Raw genomic sequence first — 24,138 nt, 5'->3', positions numbered from 1 at the left:
GTACAAACCACACCAAGACTGCACTTTAAAATGCCTGGCTTATTTTCACTGCTTTTACTCCAGTGAGATATTAGTGGTCAGCATCCAGCAAAGATGACACTCTATTAACTTGAGAAAACCTTAATCCATACTGAAAAATAGAGCTGCAGACCAACCAATGTTCTTCAGTGAGTAGTAATGCTACTTACCAGAGTAAGGCAAAAAGCGGAAAAAAAGAAAAGCATCTAATTGGAACTGTAGGGGAAAAAATGTGTCTGTGTGGAAAAAGGTAATTTCTGAGTTGAAAACTAACCAAGAAAGAGTCTTGAAATAGTGGAAAACGGTAAACAGATTCCTGTGAGATGAACTAACATCGTGCCCTGCAATGAAAAGTAATTGGAAAGTAAAGAAAACAAGTGGTTTGGTGCCAGGACATGACAAAAACCTTCATGGAGTCTCAGATCCCAGCTAGGCCAGGCTACCCACCTCTTGGAAGAACAGTCTGTCTCCTGTTCGACCCAGGAGAGTTCACAGGAATTTATAAATGATAGCTGCCTCTGCTGAAGGGGATCTAACAGGTATAAAGAACATTGCTGCGCTGGTGCTGCCCTTTCCAACCCCACAACCGCAAAAACTCACTGTTACATCATTAGGATACAGATCAACAACACCGAATCCAGTTCTGCTTCCGTGGGAGTCAGTGGTAAAACTCAAGATTTATTACAAAAGCACTTGTCTGAAAAGCTTTTCTGAAATCAGCCATTGTCTTATCTTGCAAATCACATTTTATTGCCTTTTCCGGGGGGGAAGAGGGAGCTGATATTAGCCTTCTGTTAAAGAACTCTATTAAAGAATCCCAGCTTTGCCAGGAACCTTCCTGTAAACCATCAGATTGCTGTTTTTCCAAATCTCTTCTGGGATTAAATCATATGTGCACATTGTGTCCATGCAGAAAAAGGTTGTATGTACCTGAAACTTGCCCATCTTTCCTATTTGTACTAGCTGGTCTAATGATGCTTGTGGAAAGAAGTAATGTTTTATTTTGTAGAGGTCTCTGGGGCATTATTCTTACTAACTTATGAATTATAAATATGAGTAACAAGACCCACCCTATCGCAAAGACCCTCACCATGATTGTCTGTAAATCAGTTACCTTCCTTGTGTCTCATCCAGAAGTGCAATGCCAAAGACGAGTGCATGGACATACTGACAAATCTGGAAGAGCCAGTGGTAACCTGAGAAGGAACCTGAGAAGGAACCTGGGAAGGCAGCTGGCCTGTGAGAAACTGTGCTTAGGAGAAAAGCCAACAGAGCTGCAGCATCCCAAAAGCACTTAAAAGCCCAGTGTGTACCCCAGAACAGTGGTCCAGTGAGTGTGCTGCAGCATATCTCTATCAATCAGCAAAAAAGAACAAGTCCGGATATATTCATGATTCATTCAAATGAGATAGTGATACTGGCTCCTATAACACATGATATCCCCGCCCTTGTAGACAAGGCCATGTACTTTGGCCCCTAATAGGAACTTCATGTACTTAACTAAACAAAAACAAATCTCTTCTCAGCGCTTTTAATGTTTGGTATTAGCTATTTGCATCACAATAACATGGGTAGCAATAACATTGAGAAATCAGCACTGCTTTTAACTGCTAAGTCATTGCCCTTACACCAATCAATAATTCCAGATCTTTTCTAGGGGAAATCCCCTTGGTTGAGGATCAAGTTGGGATTTAGTTAAGTATACCAGATATCCACAAGTCCATGGGTCCTGATGGGACACACCTGAGAGTGCTGAGGGAGCTGGCGGAAGTCATTGCTGGGCCACTCTCCATCATCTTTGAAAGTTCCTGGAGAACAGGCGAGGTGCCTGAGGACTGGAGGAAAGCCAATGTTACTCCAGTCTTCAAAAAGGGCAAGAAGGAGGACCCAGGGAACTACAGGCCGGTCAGCCTCACCTCCATCACTGGAAAGATGATGGAACACCTCGTTCTGGACATCATCTCAAAGCATGTGGAGGAAAAGAAAGTTGTCAGAAGTAGTCAACATGGATTCACCAAGGGGAAATCATGTCTGACTAATCTGATAGCCTTCTATGATGGCGTGACTGGATGGATAGATGTGGGAGGGCAGTGGATGTTGTCTACCTTGACTTCAGCAAAGCTTTCGACATGGTCTCCCACAGCATCCTCATTGGAAAGCTTAGGAAGTGTGGCTTAGATGAATGCACAGCAGGGTGGATTGAAAACTTGTTGAAAGATATAGCTCAGAGGGTTGTGACTGGGGGAACGGAGTCCAGTTTGGAGGTCAGTGACAAGTGGTGTTCTCCAGGGGTCAGTACTGAGTCCAGTTCTGTTTCATCAATGACCTGGGTGAAGGGAGAGAGTGCACTCTCAGCAAGTTAGCTGATGACACAAAGCTGGGGGGGTGGTTGACACACCAAAACGCTGTGCAGCCATACAGAGAGACCTGGACTGGCTGGAGAGCTGGGCGGAGAGAAACCTTATGAAAATCAAAAAGGGCAAGTGTAGGGTGCTGCGCCTGGGGAGGAATAACCCCCTGCACCAGTACAGGTTGGGGGCTGACCTGCTGGAGAGCAGCTCAGCTGAAAGAGACCTGGGAGTCCTGGTGGACAACAGGATGACCATGAGCCAGCAATGTGCCCTTGTGGCCAAGAAGGCCAATGGCATCCTGGGGTGCATCAAGAAGAGTGTGGCCAGCAGGTCGAAGGAGGTCATCCTCCCCCTCTCCTCTGGCCTGTTGAGGCCGCATCTGGAGTACTGTGTCCAGTTCTGGGCTCCCCGGTTCAAAGAGGACAGGGAACTGCTGGAGAGGGTACAGCGAAGGGCTACCAAGATGATGAGGGGACTGGAACACCTCTCTTAGGAGGAAAGGCTGAAGCATTTGTGTCGTAAAAAAGACGACTGAGGGGGGATCTTATCAACGCTTATAAATATTTAAAGGGTGGGTGTCAGGAGCATGGGGCCAGGCTCTTTTCAGTGGTGCCCGGGGACAGGACAAGAGGTAACGGGCACAAACCTGAACATAGGAAGTTCCATCTCAACACGAGGAGGAACATCTTTCCTGTGAGGGTGGCAGAGCACTGGAACAGGCTGCCCAGAGAGGTGGTGGAGTCTCCATCTCTGGAGACATTCAGAAGCCACCTGTATGCATTCCTGTGCAACCTGCTCTGGGTGAGCCTGCTCTGGCAGGGGGGCTGGACTAGATGGTCTCCAGAGGTCCCTTCCAACCCCTATCATTCTGTGATTTTGTGAATGGTTTCCCAAGAGTCCTCAAGGAAATTTTACATGGGGAGATCTTATGGGATCTTAGGAAGCAAAGACTGTGAGTTGATTGAAGACTTCTATAAAAAATTTATTTGAGATCTGGTTTATGTAGGCAACTCTAATCTTAGAACCTCTTGATTAATGCTAGTGGGACTTCTTGGTCCAAGGTTACAATTTTTCTTTCTTTGCTGCATGGTTCCTCATGCATGGCTATTTAAATTCTGTTTATTTGAACATGGGATCACTTCCATGAACCCAGAGCGTGGGTCAGTATCTAGGTGTATCTGTGTGCTAACTTAATGCGTTGCTGCTCTTCATTAGTGCTGTGTGAGAAACCAAGCTGAAGATGCTTCAGGCTACTGTATTTAACAACAAGGTTAGAGAATCTGTGTAGAGGGTTAAATCAACCGCTAGTAGTTCCAAATGGTCATGTCAGTGAGTAGAGGTGGTACAACCCAAAAATGTTTTCTTACTTCCCATCCTTAATCTGAAGGAGGTAGGTGACAGTTGAAGTGGTTGCTGCTTCACTGTTTATTGAGTGTGACCTGATGGCCACACTTTCCTTTCTACCTTGCACCAAGGACAATCCTCGTTATCAATACAGGCTGGGGGATGACGTGGTAGAGAGCAGCAGCCCTGCAGAAAAGGACTTAGGCGTGGATGAGAAGCTCAACATAAGCCAGCAATATGCGCTCACAGCCCAGAAGGCCAGCTGCATCCTGGGCTGCATCAAAAGAAGCGTGGCCAGCAGGTCAAGGGAAGTGATTCTCCCCCTCTACTCTGCTCTCGTGAGACCCCACCTGGAGTACTGTGTCCAGCTCTGGAGCCCTCAATACAGGAAAGACATGGACCCATTGGAGTGGGTCCAGAGGAGGGCCACGAAGATGATGAGAGGGCTGGAGCACCTCTCCTATGAGGACAGGCTGAGAGAGTTGGGGTTGTTCAGCCTGGAGACAAGAAGGCTCCGGGGAGACCTTATAGCAGCCTTCCAGTACCTGAAGGGGGCCTATGGGAAAGCTGGGGAGGGGCTGTTTGCAAGGGCATGTAGTGATAGGACGAGGGGCAATGGTTTTAAACTAGAGCTGGGTAGGTTTAGATGAGCCATTAGGAAGAAGTTCTTTACACTGAGGGTGGTGAGACACTGGCACAGGTTGCCCAGAGAGGTGGTGGAGGCCCCACCGCTGGAGACATTCAAGGCCAGGCTTGATGAGGCTCTGAGCAACCTGGTCTAGTTGAAGATGTCCTGCTGACTGCAGGGGGGTTGGACTAGATGACCTTTAAAGGTCCCTTCCAACCCAGCACATTCTATGATTCTATGATTCTATGAAAGTAAGTGTAGCTCCCCATGAAATTTGGTAATTTACTGCTCTGCATGTAACAAATCTGGCGCTAATTTCTGTGTGTCTTAATATGCAAAGCTGCAGACTGTGGTGGCTCAGAAGCAGCTCGAGCCTGCTGTGAGGCTATTTGGAAAATAGACAGGCAGATAGATGGCTGCAGGGAGCGACTGCTTGGCCTGTCCATTTTAAATCACTGGTGAGTCTTGGTCCCGAGTGTGCCTCACTGAGCTGTACAAATGTTTTCACACAGTTAATCCCAGGGAGCCTGCGGCCCGTGGCAAAGCCTGAGCTTTGGAATCTCCCTGTCACACGGTGTAGCTGGCTCTCAGCAGGGCTTGCAAGGCTGAGCTAGTGGTACTGTGTACATGCAGTCCTTTGCAATTGCTTCATTTTTATCAACTGACAGTGAGATATCCATTACAGCTATTCAAATAACAGAGAGAAGCAACCGTATCAAAGAAATGTCGTATAATTAAGGTAAGCATTTAATGTTGCAGTGACTCCACGACTCACTCATTTACTTGGTATTCTCTTACTGGCTGTTCCGCAGGTGCAAATAAGGGAATTCCAAAGGCAAGTCAACATTTGGGTCTTGTTTTGTTTAGAACTAACTGGTTTCCAAAACCCCGCCTTTATTTTAGTATGAGTCTATGGAAAGAATTTTCCATTTGTTTTGAATCATTTTCAGCTCTGTGGAAAAGACCTGCACAAGTGTTTGGGACTTTTTGATTACGAAAGATGCTTGTATTTAATGTTATGATTGTAACTTCACAGTCAAAGATTGCTACAAAATACCTAGTGTTATGTCCTTTGGGAGTGGGCTTTCCCTGTAAAGGAGCATTTGGTATTTCTGGGTCTTAGTTCAACTTTTTAGCCTTACAATAGAAGTGCAAGGTAACTGAATTATAGATGCTCTATAAGAACATCTACTCACCTTATATTTTAGCTCTCCATTGGAGATGATAATTTTTTAGGCAGAAACAGAAATACAGACTAGCTAAATGGATTGGAAACTGGCATGAGGGTTGCAACACTTTCGTAGAGCCATCTGCTCTGTCTGACAGAAGGTCACCGATTTCACTGCACCTCAATTCCCTTATTATTAAAGAACTTAATATTACTCACCTGCCACAAACTTGATACAGTAGGAATAAATATTTTTAGGAGCTCAGATGCTGTTGCAGTTGAGGCTATACAAGTTTCTTAAGCTCAATTTAACTCATTTGGTGTATCAGTCTAATTCTCTGATACCTATAACATACTTCTATGATCCATAGAGGAATGGCACTATTGACATTACAATGCATGTAGGAAGGCAACAGTAATTTACATTCTTGTACCTTATACATTTCATTTTCATTGAGAACCTTGAGTACTTTTCCTGCCTGGTTTCCAAGTTTACAATTGGAACATTGCCCTGCTCTGCAAAATGCCCTAACCACTATGTTAACAAAAATTCTAAGTCTGGGGAGCCTGACGATGACTTGAGCTGTTTTTTCAAGTGCTTTGTGCCAACAGAGCAGGGGCCAGAATTCAGACCATAAACCTTAGCCCAAGGGTTTGATTTTCCCAAGATATCAGAACCCCAAAGTAGGGACTACAAATGAGAGGACCTCCTTAATCTGAGTTTATGTTGCAATGAGGCAATGAAGTGAAGTGCAAAAGCAGAGAGCTGTGCTATTTGTTTTATCTGATGCACTGATGTGGGAAGAGGCTTTTCCTTTCACGCCTGCCTTTTGTCCAGAGACTCGAATTCTGAATACTCCTGGTTGGTATGAAACTGCTTTTCTCAAGCAGTGAGGGAGTACCTTTTCACTCATAAGTACTGTGTTAAGGGAGGGCCACAGTTTGGAGTCTCAGGTGATAAATGTAAGCAGAATTAAGCACTGAGTCGCAATAAAGGCTTAAAATAAGAACTGTTTTTTTCAGCCAATGTAAAGCATTGCAAGTCAGTTGACGACTGCATTGGTATTCCAACCTATGTTGAATAAAGATCTAGCCCCAAAAGGTGATAAGGCTTTCTCCAGCCTCTGAGTTTAGACAGGGCTATCTTGCACGTTTCCTTTGATGCAAGTTTTTACAAATGCTGTTTTCTTCCCTATGAATATGTTTGGTAAATATTCTCATATCAGCAATGCCAGGCCCATTCAGAGGCCTAGTTATGACAAAAGAATAGCTGTATGTCACAGGTCCACACGCCTCCCAGCAGGTTTTTCAATATTTCAACGTAAGGTTCAAACCAGGTTTTCTATAACCATAGGTAACCAGACCTCAGATGAACTTGGTCTTTGCAGTAGCAACAGACCCTTAGCATTTATAGAGTAGTTCTCTAATCTCCAGAGCTATTCCTGCTCCTCAGGTTTGTCTGTTCTTATGCTTAGGACATGCACTTTCAGGGCCATCCTTGAAGCGAGCGATCGACAGGAGGCTTCTGCACGTAGGGCCAAGCGCTCACACAGCTGTTTTGCAGTTCTCTTAAGGGCAAAGCTTTGTGCCTGCCTGCAGACGGAGTCAGTGGGAGAAAAATTTTTCATCATGCTTATTTGATCAGAGTGTTGATAGCAAAAAGGTGATGTGTTGTAGGGGCATCTTTTTCAGTTAAGGAGAGAAGAGGACGTTCATTTTTCTGGCTGCTGCTCTCAGGGCTTCCTGAGGCAGTGACTCACAAAGAAAATCAAACACTTTTTAATCACTATGTGATTGAAAAAAACAAACAAAACTGAAAAACCAGAGGTACTGAGGGTCTGAATCTGAACACTGAGTGGGAGCAGACAACAGGATGTAGCTGTCTTTTGGAGCAGAAGTTTTGCTTTCTGGTCAGGGAACATGTTTTGCTCATGGTAGCTTTGTGATTCATGTGGATCTCAAGGACCCTGGCCAGATCTCAGGGACACGGTGTAGCTCATGCCACACAATCCTCTTATGTCATTTCTCTAGTGGCTACGAGTTAAGGAAGCAGGCTAATGTAGTTTCATCCCCTAAGAAATACATTAATTCACATTTAATTGTCACATTTTAAAATGTTCTTCACCACCATTGGCCATAGGTCAGACCGCTGGCTAAAATAAACCTGGGAGAGCACAGGGTCCTGAAAAAATATAAATCTAAAACCAAGGGCAGGATGGGCATGAAAAATAAACTAAAGCACAAACCCATGAACAGCGAATGGACTTTATCTTTGTGGTTCAGAAAAGGATTTATTTTTCCTACTGGGAAATGAAATGCAAATAGAGCTGATTTTGACATTATGTGTTCTTCTCAACCTCCAATGAGGCAGAAAGGAGGCACACCTCAGATCTCAAAAGTTAGGCTTTAGGAGAAAATAATGCACTCATTTGTCTGTACCAAAGGTTTTTAGTGAACTGGAGAGTAAAAACAAAGAGGAAACAGGTCTGGAAAAGACGTGTTTCCTTATTTGTTAAAAATATCCAAACATTTCTTGTGTAGCATGCAGAAATCATCAGTTATGTTAGAAGAGTTTGTCTGTCCCTATTTTGAGGGTCATTCATCCCTGAAGAAATGCAATGTAGTGTAAAGTACCCACAGGATCCAAAGATTTGAGATCTAATTATTGAATAAATCTTTGTACAAGCCACAAGGGTCAAAACTAGTCTTGAAGGCCTGCAGAATCAGCCCATGGTGGTTTTGCTTCCTTCACCATCCAGAGAGGCTGGAGCTACAGCCCATGCTTGGAACATAAGACTGTCTGACATTTAAGAACAGCAGTGTCTTTCATGAGCTAAACCAGCAGGAGCAGAATATATAGTATGGTTGAGAAGTACTGAGCTTCACATCATTCTGCTTGTCTCTGCAAACAGAGTCACTGTAGGCAAGGTCACCTCTTTTAACCTTGGGAAGGCTATATTCTTGCAACACAGCTTTCTCTTGACCATGAGAGGAGTACGAAAAACTATAAGGATTAGCTAGAAAATAGCACATGTTGTATCTTTGTGGTTTACGGAAAAAAACTGTAATGGAAGCGGGGTTATGTAGAGGGTGGACTTTGATTCTGCTCTGTTCCTCTGTACATCAACAACAGAATAAGACAAATAATGCTCAACCATCAACAGACTTAACTAAGTGTCACTCAGGCTTAAATAACAAATTAAACTACTTCATGTATGCTAAAATTTTGTAGTCAGACAGAGAGCAACTCTAGGCTCAATTATCCACAAGAACATTAAGAAACTGTGTTTACGCAGCAAGGGACCCTGTCCCAGCAACGATTCCTGTTAGAGGCTTCAGAGCTCCCACACTTGAGCACGAGAAGAAAAGGATCTGCTCACCTGCTGGTTATATGTAGGTGGAAGCCCCCCAGAACACACGTCCAGAGCTTCTGTGAATCCAGTCCTCGTCAGCCACAGACACAAAGACAAGGATATAAATTCCATTCCTGGAAGAGTCCCTGTTGTCAGCTTTTCCATTGCATATGGCATATGCCTTCCCAGGCACTGTTTGCTACAGAGCCTTCCCATGTAAAACATGTCTTTGATAAGCAACTTCTTTTCTAGTGAAATTTCTAATAATGATTCTCCACAACAACAACAAAACCACCAAACCCTTGCAATTTGCTGCATTCATGTAAATATTGCCCTCCACTCCCCTCCTGGCATTACTTTCCCTCCCTGTGTCTTTCTGCTGAAGCTCCTTCACTGAAATCTTAGTTAATGCACCAAACCATAGTTATACTGAGTTCCTCCTGCCGTTGCCAGCCTGAATAATTTATTAGTATTAATAGTTTAGGGCAGTATCTCTTACCACTTAAGGGTCTCAGTTGTAACCCCAGTAAATGTTAAACTCTCATCAATTTACAGTGACACTGATCAATAGCACCTTCCCAGTCGAAAGCATATGAAACACTAAAAATCTGTTCACTGCCCAATGAAAGCTAATTGTCATCCTACAGCATATTGCTACCTCATCAGCTGGCCAGTTAGCACTACTACAAAGCTCAAGTACTTTCATATGCTAGAAAGTTTAATGCCTTGGCTTTTCAGCCGTAATAGTGGGCAAATGCTATTTTGTCGTTACCGGTTTCTGTGCTTTAAGCCAGCCCAGGTTATGTGACATGTTTGTGTAAGTGAAAAGGTGACTCTCTTTTTCATTATATCACTTGATATTTATTGAATAAATATCGCTTTTCGTTGGTATTGGCTTTATGCTTGTGCCATACAGAGCACAAGATGCATTGCTAGTGCTTAGGAAGTAGCAAAGGTATGGTTTGAAGTGGCTATGGTATGTTTTCTAAGGACTCTGAACCCAATTAATCATTTTTCTTGAGGTTTCCTGTATCAGTGACCTTTATGTTGGATAGGCTACCTGCTTATGTTTCTGGTATTGAGGGCAAAAGTACCTGGCACATACCTTGTTCTGAAACACTGAAATTCCTGTATTATCCTATGCCATGTATGATACCATGTTTACTGTGGCTAAACAGTGTCTGGACAATTTGTGTAGATAGTTGTTATCTTTTCTTTGCCTCACTTGCTAGGGATGTGTGTAGTAGCTGGAGTACTGCCTATGTTTCTGTATCAATGGATCTTGGTACAGCTAGCTGCTGTCATCGCCGACGTGCTTCTTGGCTGTCTCTCTGATCTTTTCAGTTCCCCTGCCCTGACTGAACCTGTGATCTACAAGCTATAGGGTCTGCCCTTTGATTTTACCTAAGGAGCAAAGGTATGATGAATACGCTGTATTTGAAGTTAAGTGAAACGGCTCATGTCCTGTGAGAAGGGGGAGGAGGACAAGAGGTGGTGAGTGCAAACTGAAATACAAGACATTTTGTCCAAACATAAGGCTCTTTTACTGTGAGAGTGGTCAAACACTGGAATAGTGTGCCCGGAGAGGCGGTGGTGGCTCCATACTCAAAACATACTCAAAACCCAAGAGGACATAGCCCTGAGCTACCTGCTCCAGGTGACCCTGCATGAGTAGGGCAGCCGGACTGCCAGCCTCAGCTCATCTCTGGTGCTGCAACACTCCCACAACTACTTGAGCCATGCCAAATTAAGATGCTCAAACCCAACATCTGGCTTGGCAAGATTTTTCAATAATTGGTTCACAGCAAATGAGAAAGAAACATGCTAAACTCTGGGGTATGCTGGAGCCTGAGGAAACGCACAGGGGATTCTTTATGCCTGAGGTGTCATCACTTCTAATGCTTCTTCCAGCTTTGGGCTGCAAGTTCCCTTGACCCCTCTTTGGCAAAGCCTCCAGGTCCACCTCATGCAGACAGTCCCCACTAACTGCTGCTCATTATCCCTTTTATTTTGCCTTTAGGCCTGCCTTATCTTTTCTTTTTTTTTTTTTCCTTCTTCCATGCCCTTTTCTTCCCATGCCCGCCCACCCCCCCAAAAAAAAAAAAAAAAAAAAGAAAAAAAGAAAAAAAGAAAAAAAGAAAAAAAGAAAAGAGACTATTGCAAAGCACCTACTGCTTTCCCACTGGCCCTCAAGGAGTAATTGCAGCCTAAGGGCATAGCTCAAACATTTTTTTTTAAATTTGACACAGCCTCCATGGAAACAGGGTCTCGTAAAGTAAATATTTTCTGGGCTTGTCAATATGGAGGGAAATATGTGACCCACCTGAAAGGGATACTGTTAAAACTTCAAACTGCTGCCTGAGTAACCAGCAGTCCCCTATGAGACTCGCTACACATTCTATACTTGTCTTCTGTACCAGCTGCATTAAATGAACAGGATAGCCTCCATGCAGAGAGCTTTGCTGGTTTTGGTATGTTTAATTAGAGTTAACTTTTTTCAAGATGGTTCTTTCCTTGTAACTAAATCTGGGGGATAAAACTAAGCATCAGTGAGCTCAGTGGCAGAACTCCCACCAACTTAATTGGGATCAGAATTCTTCGCATGTTTGAAATACTTTTAACTTTTTAAAGCCTTTTATAATAGTGTACTGCTTGGAAAAGACTTAGATGATCATGAGGAATGTGGATTTTGGTAAAGTGTGATGAGTATTTACGTTACCAGGAGAAAAAGGCTGAAAACTTTGAAATATGTGCACAAATCCAGTTTTATTTCAGTTACCTTCTTCAGTAGCAACACAGAATACTTTGAAACTGGACATTAGCTGAATTAAGTATGATTAGTCTTATTAAAAATCCAAATCTCTGCCCAATCAGTTTTAAAAATCATTGTGCATGAAGCATTTTCGCTGCTCCTATTTAAAACAAGATCTGACAAATGAAATTGTAAAAAATAAAATGTAAAAAATGCACAAAACTATCAAGATGGCCTAGAGCATTAAAACTTAAAAGACTTAATTAAAAAAAAAAAAAGAGCTGCTGTTAGTTGTATCTAGTGTACTACCCATAGGTACAAGTGACTGGAAGCTTAGTAGTTTATGTAGTTATTAATTATATTGAGAGTATACATACACATTGGCCTATTAAGTAGTGTCAGACAACATTTAAAAACCCTATTTCTGATATTCTCAGTGTTGGTATCAGAAGTGGAATTAAAAGGAGGCTAGAATCAGAAAACAAACTACTTAACTCTGACAGGAGCCTAAGAAAAGGCATCTAACCTCTGAAGTAGTTTATGGCACTAGTTAGCTTAGTGTCCCATAATCGGCATTCGCTCGGGGGAACTGCGGGTGGCCTGGAAGCTGCCCTAGTGTAATCCTATGTACAAGGTATTGAAATATAGCCGGCTGTCAGCCTTAGCCATGCAAGTCTTCTATCCCCAGTTAAACATTCAGCAGGTCTTATGCAAACGCGTGCTGGTGCCTCTCAGTTGTTCTCCTGCGGCACTGCTGTTGCCTAAAAGGGAAGAGGAGAGAGGTTAGGAGACAGTCACCACCTACTTCATGTTCTCAGCATGGGCCTTTATTGCTGGAGTAGCTCAGCACCTTAAAATACTTAGCGTATATGTTTTCAGTACTCCTTGCCAGAGTTTTACAGAGGGCACTGTGCACCTGACAAAATCACCCTGTCCGTTGGCTCTGTGTCACCACGAGCAAGCCCACAGCAGAAAGGACAGCTGAGGAGTGCTTCCTCCTTCAGGTTATCTCTTCTCCCCGATAATCTGCTCTACTTCGTTTTGACAGAAACTGCTTGAAAGTCCAGCTTGGAAGATGGGCTGCTCCCAGAAACCGCCTCCCCCAGGAAAAATCTTGGCATCCAGAACTGATGTGCTGCAACACCCAAGACAAAATCAGTTTTCCTTCTGTGAACTTTCACATCAGCACTCTCATGGCTGATGAACCTGAACAGTGTAAACAGTTACTTCCACGGGCAAGTCTTTGGACATACTAGATACCATTTTAATTTTCAAGCCTATATAACTTATTGTGCATTTACTGGAGATTTAGTTAATTAAGATTTCATCATGGCCAGAAGCCACTAGGGATTTACCTTCAGAAAAATTTAAGACAAAGATTAGGCACTGAATGTGCTTTAGCTAGGCAGAACTTCTCACTCATAAAATATGCATGAGTATACTTTACATTATTCTCCTAGTGTTTTTATCTTATAGCTCTCTGTCTTCCTACATCCTTCTGAGATCTGGTAAGCAGAAGAAAATTTGATTTTCCAGTCAGCTTTCCAGAAACCCTCACTGAGACCAGAAGGTTTTTGTACTGTGAAGTCATTTCAGGCAGCTGGATGGCCCAGACTCACTACCACTTTCCCCCTGACTGGAATTCCGTTTACGGGAATTCATGAAAGAGACCCAATGATTTACCTCCTGTAAGCCAGATCCAATTTCCCACAAAATGTACAAACACTGCCAGATGGTTACAGATCAAGAGTAGCAAAGCAGTCCAAGTCAAAAATCTAGTCTCATTTGTTATCTTACATACTTCATATTCAATAAACACTTAAACCAAAAAGAAAGCAAGAGAGCACTGAATTATTGTGTAAATTTTGTTTAACATTTTTCCATGTTAATTTCCCTTTAAAATCTGAATTATAAGTTTGAGCTTACTTTCTCAAGGACCTTTCAAACTCAGGAAGGTCAAAGTTTGTGTTTCAGCTGTTTGGTGAAGTTGTAATCATGTAATGTGACAGGCTTCAAAGAAATAATTTACATGGTACTTGCCGATTATATAAAACTTTAACTGGATCTTGCTAAGGGCTCGCTCCAGGAAACTCCTGAGCATTGAATTTCTGGCTTCACTGAGAGGTGAAAGTGTTCTGTATCTAACAAAACCGAGCAGTCTTTGAAACTCTGTGGCTAAACATCAAGAATCTGTCTTTTCTCCCTGTATAAGTAGTTATGTTTCCCAATGCATGGAAGTGTGGTAGAAGGAACTCTATTAAACTCTCCCAGATGTCCTAGCCTGGTCCTCCAAAGCCGATCTGAAGATTTCTTTTCTATCCAAATAAAATCTCATGCCGTTGCTCAAGAATGCAGACAACAGCCAACCAGCCTACTCTCACTCTCAGAGCAAGTCTTACTGTGTCAAAGTTTTGATTTTAAAGAATTAAATCAAATTTATTAAAGAATTCTTTACTGTACAGTAAGCTACAAGGTTTAAAACAACCAACTTGAAATGTGATGCCTTTTGGCAGAACAGTTTAGGCAGGAAATATTACACATGACTTAATCTGGCCAAAACAATGTGGCTGCTTCACAGGTTTCCATTGGCTGGGTTGTGTTTACCATCATTTGCTGCCTGAAGAGGCTTAGCTAGTAGTAAAACTCTCATTAAATCCCCCTCTCTGCTCAGAACTGATCTCCTGATGATGAAGGGGAAGGAAGCTACAAAGCAGGGAACTCCCCACGAGGGAAGTGCAAATCGAGTAGAATTTGGAAACAGATTTTACGCTGGTCCTGGGTGGGGATGCCCGGGGAAAGTCAGGGCTGCCAGACCTCCCACCTGCCTGGGGGGTTCGAGGCTGGGCCAGGAGGGTGTTGTCTCATACTTACGCAGACAGTCCTTTCTCCAAACTGGCTGTAGAAAGTCATCTTGACTTTGTGCTTGTGTCCGGTCCTCTGATCAAAGGTGTTACAGCTGTCGAAGGGCGGGCTGTACAAATGCAGGCTAACGGCAGGCTCTGTGTGGCTTATGTTCTCCACACGGTGCAGGCCAATGGAGTCTACACCAGCAAGGGCATGCAAGGAGAGGCAGTGTTAGTGGGAAGAATTAATGACAGCTCAGATGCCTGGAAAAATGCTTTCTAAACCGAAACTCATGAGCAAGACAGTTAGGCATGCCTGCACATTTATGGGTAACAAGTAACTTGGTACAGGGATTCTGACTGCTGTTCTCTAGCACAGATTCCTCAAAACAGTGGCAATTCAAAATACGTTATTGCCTTACACACTTCCTGTAACTTCTGGATTATCTGTTACAGGACAAATGCCAATAGAAATCCAGAGAAATTCAAGGAAGGCCATGCTGTCAGTAATTTTTCAGTCATTATTCTCAGAGGACTTTAAGGTTATTTACTTTCCTAGGAGATGCTGTTGTTCTAGATGCTCCAGAAGGAGGAAGGTTTGTGCCTGTAAAAATTAGCAAGACATTTCACAGGGAAAAAAAGGTTTTTGTACTGCTAGTTCTTGGCCCGGTAACAAGGATATCAGTCACATTAAAAGTCAGCTATGTGTATTTGGGGCACGGACTTATGGACAGAGATGTAGTTGTCTTCTACTGCAGGCATTTGTTTCCTAATTAATCCTTCCAGTTTATTAGTTTGGAGAACATGCTTTTCATTTGTCTGCTCTTTTGACTAAGGTGACAAATTAGTAGTGACCGGCGTACTTCCAACCTTAACTGAATAGTAAGCATAATTGAACACGTAATAAAACAAGGCACTGTCTGTTGTGTGGTTACTAATGAAGTAATAGCACTTTCTGCAACAGTGGAGTAGAAATCAAGCTATTATGTAAAAATGTAAGGTACGAAGAACCACATCCACAAAAGAGACCATTTCCATTCTACACTAAAGTGGAGTTTTTGAGTTACTTAAAAGAGACTTTGAATTTAAATTTATGACCCTGCTGTAACTCAGGCCTTTGTACTTGAATTAATATGTTATATAATACCTAGACCTGTATTGTGCAATGTAGGTATGATACCCTGAGAATCATGAGTACACTCTTAACTCTGATAAATTTGAAATGTAAGCCCTAAGTGTCGTTAACATAGTTTACCTAAATAGAGTATGTAGGGGCAAAAAGTCCTAAATCTGCTCATCTAGTGGGAGACTCAAACAAACACTGTTCAGTGGGTTCTAACCTTAAAAATCAAGTACAAGAGCAAGCAAGAAGCACGCAATAGAAACATGAAGGTCACTCACTACTGAAGTAGTTAGGGCAATCAACGCACTGTCAGTGTTTTCCTTCTACGTGTTTTACCTGTTTCTTTTAAACCAGGACATATGTTATGAAACGTGGCAGAGATCCAGACTGCCTGAGAGAACTGGATACCGAATTTGTTCAGAACAAGCAAGGAAGCTTTGGACCAGATGCACAGAGGGTGCAATTGTTTGCATCGGAAAGAACCACTTCAGTAGGAAAACCTGAGTCTGAGAACCCACGTCCCTGGCATGGGAGCATGAGCAGATGTGTCAAGCTCCTTCTTGCATTTCCCATCCTGTGGATTTTGTGTTTTCACTTAACACAGCACACCTCCAACAGAGGGCTGCTGAGCACTAGCCTTTCTTCTCCAATGCCCTCACCCTGCCTAAGTCCATAACCCAACACGGAGCTCCCTCCAACTGGGGATTTCCCAAGCTCAGCCCCACAAGGTGTGTGTTCCAGTTATTAGCTCACAACATAAAAGGCAGATGGCCTCCTTCTCCGATGCTTTGCCTTAGTTCTGCTGAACTCTTTGCTGTTCAGCATGATGTGCTATGTCTTTCATAGTATCAGGATACGTTACATGCAGCTGGCCACTCCAGGATGGCCTCCAGTGTAGCACAAGGTGGTGAGAGTTACAGGCACATGTAATGGCATGGATTTAGGTATGTAGAGAGCCTTACTGGTGGAGACTGGTGGAGTCTCTCAGCATCTGTGGAGTCAGGCAACTTTTTTGTAGATTGGGTAGACTTGAGCATTTCAATTCTGCTGACACTGCACTTCAGCACTACAGTCTTTTGTTGGTGTGGACAAGATGTGGCACTGAGTATAGGCCTCTGCTCTTGGCTTATCAATTTATTCCATTGACAGCTGTTACATTTTTGACCTCAGATTTCTAGGACTGACCAAAAGGATTTTTTCTTTGAAAAAAGATCAAGATGATTAAACTATCTAAACTTTGGTTCCCTTATTTCTCACAAAGTACTATTCAAGGTCTATGTTTACAGGCAATTTCAGATAGTTATTAGGGAAACAATGCTGAAGCCTGCTTGATCTAGAGGATATATCCAGCATATTTAAGCATCAAGCAATTGCTGCAATATGTTAAGAGTGAGTTAAAAGGACATTTTTGGTTGTTTGTTTTACTGAATCTAAATACAGGTTTGTGCAGAATCTAGAGAGCCACAGTCTTAAACTGTGCATAAAGCCATTAGTGTTGTACTGTTAAAGGTAGGAGACTAGAGAGCAGAACTCTTCTGTTAGGAATGAGACTCATGGATGGGTGCTGTCAAAACAATCTTAATAGCTTACCATTAATGTAGGCACATCGATTTTCCCTCAAAACTCGTTCTGATTTCTTGGTCATTTCACCATTCCCTTTCTTCTCAGGCCATTCAAACAGAGTCTCCTTTAGATTTCCCTGGAGGATCTTCATAAAGCAGTGTGAGTCAGTGTGATCATGGATACTGCTATATATGTAAAAAGGATAACCAAACTCAGTGTGATGTGCATATTTAATTTCAGTACAGCAAACAGGACAGATGGCATAGGATATTGTATATGGACATAGCCCTGGAATGAAATGCCATTGCACATGGGTCATGCACAAAAGTCTTAGGAAAAAACATTCACAGTGATTAAGGTATGCCTACTTAAAACTGCTACTTTAGAAATGTCTTGAGATAAGCTCACATATAACAGTACTTGGAGAGGAGTTAGGTATTGACCAACCTATGACTTTGCCACAGAGAAATACAAAGGAAGTCTGGAGGAGGACAGCAAAATTCCTCTGAACGCAAAAAAAATCTCGTGGGCCAAGAAACAAAACAACGCTTTCCACAGAGACCCCAGGCAAAGGCTGGCAGAAACCTGCAAGTAAACCTGATATTTGCAGATCCACCATGCTCACTCCAAGATCATGGGAGAAATGAGCTGCTTCTGCTGAATTTCTATGGTCTCTTTATGGCTGGCGTGCACAGGTATTTGTGGAAGAAAAATTGCTGTACCTCTCACTCTGATAGTACTAAGTACAACCAGCTACAGTAAGCTGCTCATTTCACTAGTTTGGCAAAACATGAACAAAACAGCAGGATCTGGTACGATTTGTCTGCTTGTTTTATCTGTTTTCTTGCTCCAAAGTATGCTTTAGTTGCTACATTTGGAGACATATGGGCTAGATATGTAGTTTAGTTTTGGTTTTGTATTTTTAAATAGAGGATTAACTGTTATAGATGACAATGGGACTGGGACAAAGGGAGAGCTCTCCACTCATCAGGGGCAAGGGAGGAGGAGGAATTTTACCCTCTTGGAAGTACAGTACTAACGAGTTTCAATCAAAAACTCGGTACTTGTACGTTACTGTTTTCAGTAAACAAATGTCGGGGTTTCTTACAAACTGAGATGACAAGAGAGCAGAGCTTGCTTCAGGCACAGAACAGTTCACAAATGCCACGTTGTCACGCTCCTTCCACAAGCCATGAGAACAATCTGATCCTCCTCATGCAGGAAGCAAAAACAACTTGTGGTCTCAATCTAGCTCTAGCAAATGCTCGTCCAACTCAAACACAGCTTGACATAAATTACAGGCTTTGTGGGAATAGCCCGGAAGGAGTAGAGGTGCTGGGCTTGGTTCCTATATTCCTCTGAGTATAATGTCATGGCATCCCCCAGACAATACTGCCAATGTTCAATTGCACCCTCAACTAAAACAAACAAAAAACCACTCTGACACATCCTTAGGTTTTCTATTTATATGCAAGAATAATCAGTCAAAACTTGCAAGTTTTGTTATTCTACATTTAGTTTCAGCCAATGTTTTGTGAAAGACCCTCCAAGGGACAGATCCTGCCCTCACATTTGTAGGACTACACAACCCAGCATACAGTCCATGTACACGACTCAGGAGGCCACATCAGCAGTGTCGTCTGTTTTGAGGGAAGGCATGGGATGTGTGAACTTAAAGAAAGCCAAGTACTCCTGGAAAGGGGCTCCCTCCTCACAACCTGCAGTCCCAACCCAAAACTACTTTTCCCACCTTGTCACAGAGGCAGGATTTAAACGCCTTGAGAGAACAAAGACTATTTAAACAGCACCAACTCCTGTTTCTGCAGCCAAGTGTTGTATGGGTCTGTTGTATGGGACAGGTTGAACCGACCCTGCCCACAGGACCCGCTGTATCTCTGGGACTAAAAACTTCCTCTGACAGAAGGGAAGCTTAGATTTGGTAGAAAATCAGCGCATTTACAAAAGTGTGCCCTAAAAATGTCCATGAGGTACAAACTTGCTAAAGATAAAGCAAATATTCAGGACTGCTATACCAATAGGAGCTCTGCATTGCTTAGTTTCCAGATGCTTTCTGATAGCTCACATAGGGATGATTATTTTTTTCTTTTTGTATGACAGTGAAAGATACAGTGGCTTTATATCTGTTTGCTAAAGCCATGGTCTTTGGATACAAACCTGCCATGCCCTTCACCCCAGCACAAGATCATCAAGTTGAATTTTCCATTTCCATTGTCCACAAGATTTCTTGTATACCTGAAACACAAAATGTTTCTTTTTACTGTACTGATATCCCTATAAAAGACAAAATTATACAAACATGCTTATGAAGGAAGGTTGTGACATGTAAAACCCCTTTTTCTTCTTTTTGTTGAAAGCTAAGTTTTACTTGGAAAAAAAATGAAATTGTATTTTTAAGCTTTTTTTTTGGTAAGGGTTCTTTTTCTGGGAAGATGAAAATGGACATATTTAATATTTTATAACCATATTGCTTTTAAACAACATAGATGATGGGAGTTTGGGAACTGTGAGTCTGAGACTGGAGTGGTAGACGGGATCAAATCGAGATAGTTATTGAATGAAGTCACTTCAGCAGCTGGCTTATAATTAGAAACAGAGGATTGCAATGAAACAAGAAAAATATATGATTACATTGTTCTGCAGCTCCTTTTCAGATATTCTTGGCTTTCCTTCTGTTACGCAGCACTCATTTGTACAAAGCCAAAAAACCAAAGAAATACGATGTCAGGCTTTCCGTACACGGTCCTCCTACTCTGTTCCTGAAAGTTCTATGTCTGGTACTGCAGCATTTGTGTGTGGATAAGACACCTGCGGGATAACTTCTGCCAGCATCTACTTCTAAACAAAGTTTATCAGAGCAAAATTTCTTAAAGAGATTTTTCATGTGCTAACTTACAGGTGGCACAGAATAAGCTTGCTTCTAAAGGCTTTCTATCGGTATGCATGTTCTAGACAGGGCTTGAAAACATCTTTAATAGCAACATCTTATGTATCTTTCCTCGTATTCTCCTGCAAGCCTCTTCTGAGCTGCTGCTTGTCTCGTTCTATTGAAAAGTTCACTAGAGAAGGGGCTGGGATATTGCTCATTAATTTCCAAAGTGGTGTTCTTCTGATCCAGGCTTGGTGCTTCTAGCTGTTATGGTGCAAGTAACCCAGTGGGACCTTCCAATTTCAGGGTAGCTTTAGTCATGACTCTTTGCACCTTACTTTGCCAAGAGAAGCAAGCATTTATGCCGATGACAGGACGCCTCACTCTCACCTAAAAGATGCAAGCAGGGGCACACAGAAAGTGCACTGATGTAAACTGAGTGTTTTTTAATTAGTTTCCCCATAAGACCACTCTATTTTACTCAAGATAGGATGCTCATAATGAACTACTTTCAAAGTATAACCAGTATATCTACATGCTGCCCCTCACTGCATTCACAGTTTGTGCATAAATCAGGTACACATATTTTTCCTATGATGTCAGCATATAAGCCATCAATGCTGGCATTTGACTGAACTTTATAAGTGCTGTTATTTCTGTACAGCAGGTCTGTCTGGCCAAAAAAAAAAAAGAAAAAAAAAAAAAGAAAAAGGCTGCCATGCATACCTCTCATGTTAGCACACTTTGTTTTTCTGATTCTTGGTTTCCTATGTTCTGTTACAAATTTTGTGATTTGTTCTGAATGGAGGATAGTCAAAACGAGGTCGAAGGAGGCTAAAAATGGCAAGCCAAAATGATGCTTTCATGGTAGCATGGTTAAAAAGAAGAGTTTTAGGGTTCGGGTGGGGGTTTTGTATGGGTTTTTAAAGGAAGTGCTCAAATAAAATGTATTTATATTGAAATTTAAGACAGGGGAGACATCAATGGCATGAATAAATCAGTTGTTAGCCAAGTAGGAGCGATTCAAAACCCTTACAACTATTTTCCTGTTAGGAAGCAGCAAAAAAGCCTCGACGCCAGAGAAGAAAGAGACCGAATCTTGGGGGGCAGACGGCTCCCGACCCACCGCTAAGGTGGATAAGCCACGCACCGGCTCGTCTATAGACACCAAAAACCCACTTTGGAAGAGTTTCTGCTGCCGACAGGCTTCTTTTGGGCTTTTTAAAAAATAAAAAAATAGTTTTTTTGGTTGCTTCAGCATGTTTCTCTCTCCTCCGTGGGTACCACGACCCGGCGGGCCCCCGGTTGCGGGTCGGCGGGTCGGTCCCGTCGGGCGGGGGGTCCCGCCCGACGGGACCGACCCGCCGACCCGCAACCGGGGGCCCGTCGGTGCCTCCATTGGCCACCGCCGCCCCGCCCGCTCCCCGCCCCCGCCCTGCCCCGACACCGGGCACCGCGGTCCCCCCCCACCTCCCCGGGAGAAGCGGGGGAGGTGTGTGTGTTCGCCCTTCGTCCGTTCCCCCTCCGCTCCCCCGCCATGGCGCTGCCGGGTCGGTGAGGGGGGGGGGGGGGGGTGTTCTTCCCCGCCGCCCCGCTTGCACGGTGAGAGGCGCGGCGCGCCGGGGGCGGGGGTGCGTGCTCCCGGGGCGGCGGGGACGACGACGACACACACACGACTGCTGGGGTGGTTTTGTACCTGTACTGGTCGAATTTGGCGTATTGCAGCCACTCCTCGGGGTTGCTCTCGTAGGACTCCATCAGCTCCTGCACTTCCTCCACGCTGACTTTGTCCTCGGCGAATATCCGATGGAGGATGCGGATCAGCTCCTCCAGGCTCCGCGCCTTCCACGTCTCCGTCTGCACCGGCTGCTGCTCCATCATCACCACCGCCGGTTGCTCCATCGCCGGCCAACCGCTGCCCCCGGCCTGTCGCCCCGTCGCCTCCCTTTATGCGCCGGGAGGCACGGCGGGAGCCTACCACCGCCCCGGCGGGCGGAGGGGCCGGGCGGCGGCGGGCGGGACCGCGGCCAGCCGTCCCCGGCAGCGGGGCCACCGATCCCGGCGGGCGGGGGCAACGGGGGCTGGCTGCGAGGGCTGGCCTCCCACCGCCTGCTTCTGCCTCCCCTTTGGCAGCCCCCGGTCCGGGGCGGGGGGTGTGCGTGCGTGCAGGTCTCTGACCCCGCGGGCAGGCGGGCGTTTGGCTCTCCTCCGATATCCCCGGTGGAGGGAGTACGAGGAGAAGCATCTCTGCCGGCGGCGGTCTCCGCGCAGCTCTCCCTCTCCCTGCCAGGCCTCTCTGTTGTCTGTGCATCTTCATCCCCTTCCGACGAGGTCTGCGTTTTACAAAGCCCGGCCTGCCGCTGCCTCCCTCACTTGTATCACAGAGGAAGAAGCTTCCAGGCAGATAAGCTGCAGCAAAGAAGCGCTAATTTGAGGCTGGCTTCGCAAAAAATACATCTAGAAGCTCTTATGTAAAAGCAAAACAAAAAACACTGGTACCTAATCCACACAGAAAGTTGCCGCTGGAGATTACAGGAGTACAGCCTGCCTGTTGAAAGTGCTGGTCCTTGAAAACCACTCTGCATTCTGCAGTCCCATTTAGGGGATTGCTGTGACCATTAGCACTCGGTGTGACACCGAGAAATGTAATGAATGGGACAAAGGAGGCCAGGCTGAGAGGACAGACCCTCTCTCGCAATCCTCAGTCCGTCAAACCTATGTACTGTCTGCAGAGCACGCAGATGCCATGCTAGCTGTCTTCATTTCCAGTTCAACTGTTAATAGGATGTTTATTAGTCACAAATTCTGGCAATGGAATTCACCATACGTCAGAGAATTGTGCTTTAAAGACCCGTCTTTCCTTTCTAAAAAAATCCCCGAGTTCAGCTATTTAGGTCTGCCTGATGGTTGTGGGGCTGGAAGTAAGCAGGCTGGTGGTGTGGTCTGCTGTAGCTCTGAGGCTTAAAGGTGCTCAGAATGCTGGCAGCTTGCGATTTGCCTTAGAGACGGTTACACTGAGGGATTTCTAGCATGCCTGATTTCTCTTCCCTCTTCCTGGCCTGTTCATCAAATGGGTATGAGAAAAAGAAGCACCATTAATAAAGTAGCTACAACTTGAGAGTCTGGATGAATTTCTGGCTCCACTGCAGTCGGGAATACATCCCCATAGATTTAAATGGGGATGATCTGGAGCACTGGAGTGAAATACGAATGAATGTACTGAATAGGTACATTGTCAGGCACCAGTCCAGAATCTCTCTTGGCATACAGAAAGCAGACCCAACCCTATTGTTACTTTTTTAACAAGCTGTGCTTATGTGTGCATCTCTGTGAGAGAGAACCGTGATGATTTCAAGCAGATTTTTTAAGGTCTGAAAGAACCTAAAACCACCTCTGAAATGCAAACCAGGATACGCCGGCACTGATATCCACAGCCATGGTGTGGTTAAAGAAGAAAACATCCAGCCTTCTCGGGAGAACCGTGGGTACAAAACAAACACATCACTTCCCCTGGTAACATGTTCAAACTCACAGTTAGGAACGAGTGCCTTATTTCTTAATGAAATTTGCCTCGGGTCCATTTCAGTTATTGGTTGGTGTCAAAAGACCGTATGGGCAAATAGCACTTCTTTTCAGTACTTGCTTGAGTATTCCCATATGGGCACCATTAAAACTGCTGTAGGTTGCAAAGAGTTAGAATTAGTGAAAAACACCCTATACCATATATTTCAAAGGCAGAATTCATATCATTTTATAGGTTGCTGGAACCACTGCCCAAAGGAATAAAATATCTTACAAGAATAAGATGCTGTAAGGATCACCAAAATGGGTAATGAAATGAAGACTGAGATAACCTTTCAATCATTTTTTTATTCCCATATTCCCAAGATCTGATTTAAATTATTTTCCAGCAGTTACAATGTCGCTCTGCTTATCTGTACACCTATGTGTTTGGTGTAGTTCTGGTATTTAAATCCAGAATAAAAAAAAGGATTATCCTTCCGCTGTTAACCTCAGAAACCTCAGAACTTTGATTCCTTTGCCACGATGTTGATGGGATCATTAGTGATGTCTTTAAATACTGCTAGTAAAAGCAAAAGGACATTTT

At 43.9% G+C, this 24,138-nt stretch overlaps 1 protein-coding gene across 2 annotated transcripts; it reads right to left on the bottom strand.

Annotated features, from left to right (window-relative positions):
* Positions 1–11,609: 11,609 nt before the first annotated feature.
* CDO1 (cysteine dioxygenase type 1) lies at positions 11,610–22,161 on the bottom strand. 2 transcript variants are annotated; one of them, XM_074570234.1, is made up of 6 exons: positions 21,727–22,095; positions 19,319–19,396; positions 17,171–17,328; positions 14,482–14,655; positions 14,219–14,227; positions 11,617–12,375 (listed from the first exon to the last, which is right to left on the bottom strand). In XM_074570234.1, exons 1-6 carry the CDS (start codon positions 21,930–21,932, stop codon positions 12,311–12,313), a joined length of 690 nt encoding a protein of 229 aa, XP_074426335.1. In that variant the 5' UTR covers positions 21,933–22,095; the 3' UTR covers positions 11,617–12,310. The 2 variants fall into 2 exon arrangements, with proteins under 2 accessions (XP_074426334.1, XP_074426335.1); XM_074570233.1 differs by lacking the exon at positions 14,219–14,227 and having other exon boundaries at positions 11,610–12,375; positions 14,486–14,655; positions 21,727–22,161.
* Positions 22,162–24,138: the final 1,977 nt, after the last annotated feature.

The sequence above is a fragment of the Larus michahellis genome, chromosome Z (genome assembly GCF_964199755.1).
Source record: "Larus michahellis chromosome Z, bLarMic1.1, whole genome shotgun sequence".
NCBI classification, from domain to species: domain Eukaryota; kingdom Metazoa; phylum Chordata; class Aves; order Charadriiformes; family Laridae; genus Larus; species Larus michahellis.
This window is presented reverse-complemented; position numbering and strand designations above follow the sequence as displayed.

Excerpts from the sequence above, each read along its gene's own strand:
- CDO1 (XM_074570234.1), bottom strand. The coding sequence starts at position 21,932 with ATGGAGCAACCGGCGGTGGTGATGATGGAGCAGCAGCCGGTGCAGACG. Across the intron at positions 17,329-19,318 it reads TGGGGTGAAGGGCATGGCAG|CAGTATCCATGATCACACTG; the intron begins GTTTGTATCCAA and ends TTACATATATAG. Across the intron at positions 14,656-17,170 it reads TCGATGTGCCTACATTAATG|ACTCCATTGGCCTGCACCGT; the intron begins GTAAGCTATTAA and ends TTGCTGGTGTAG.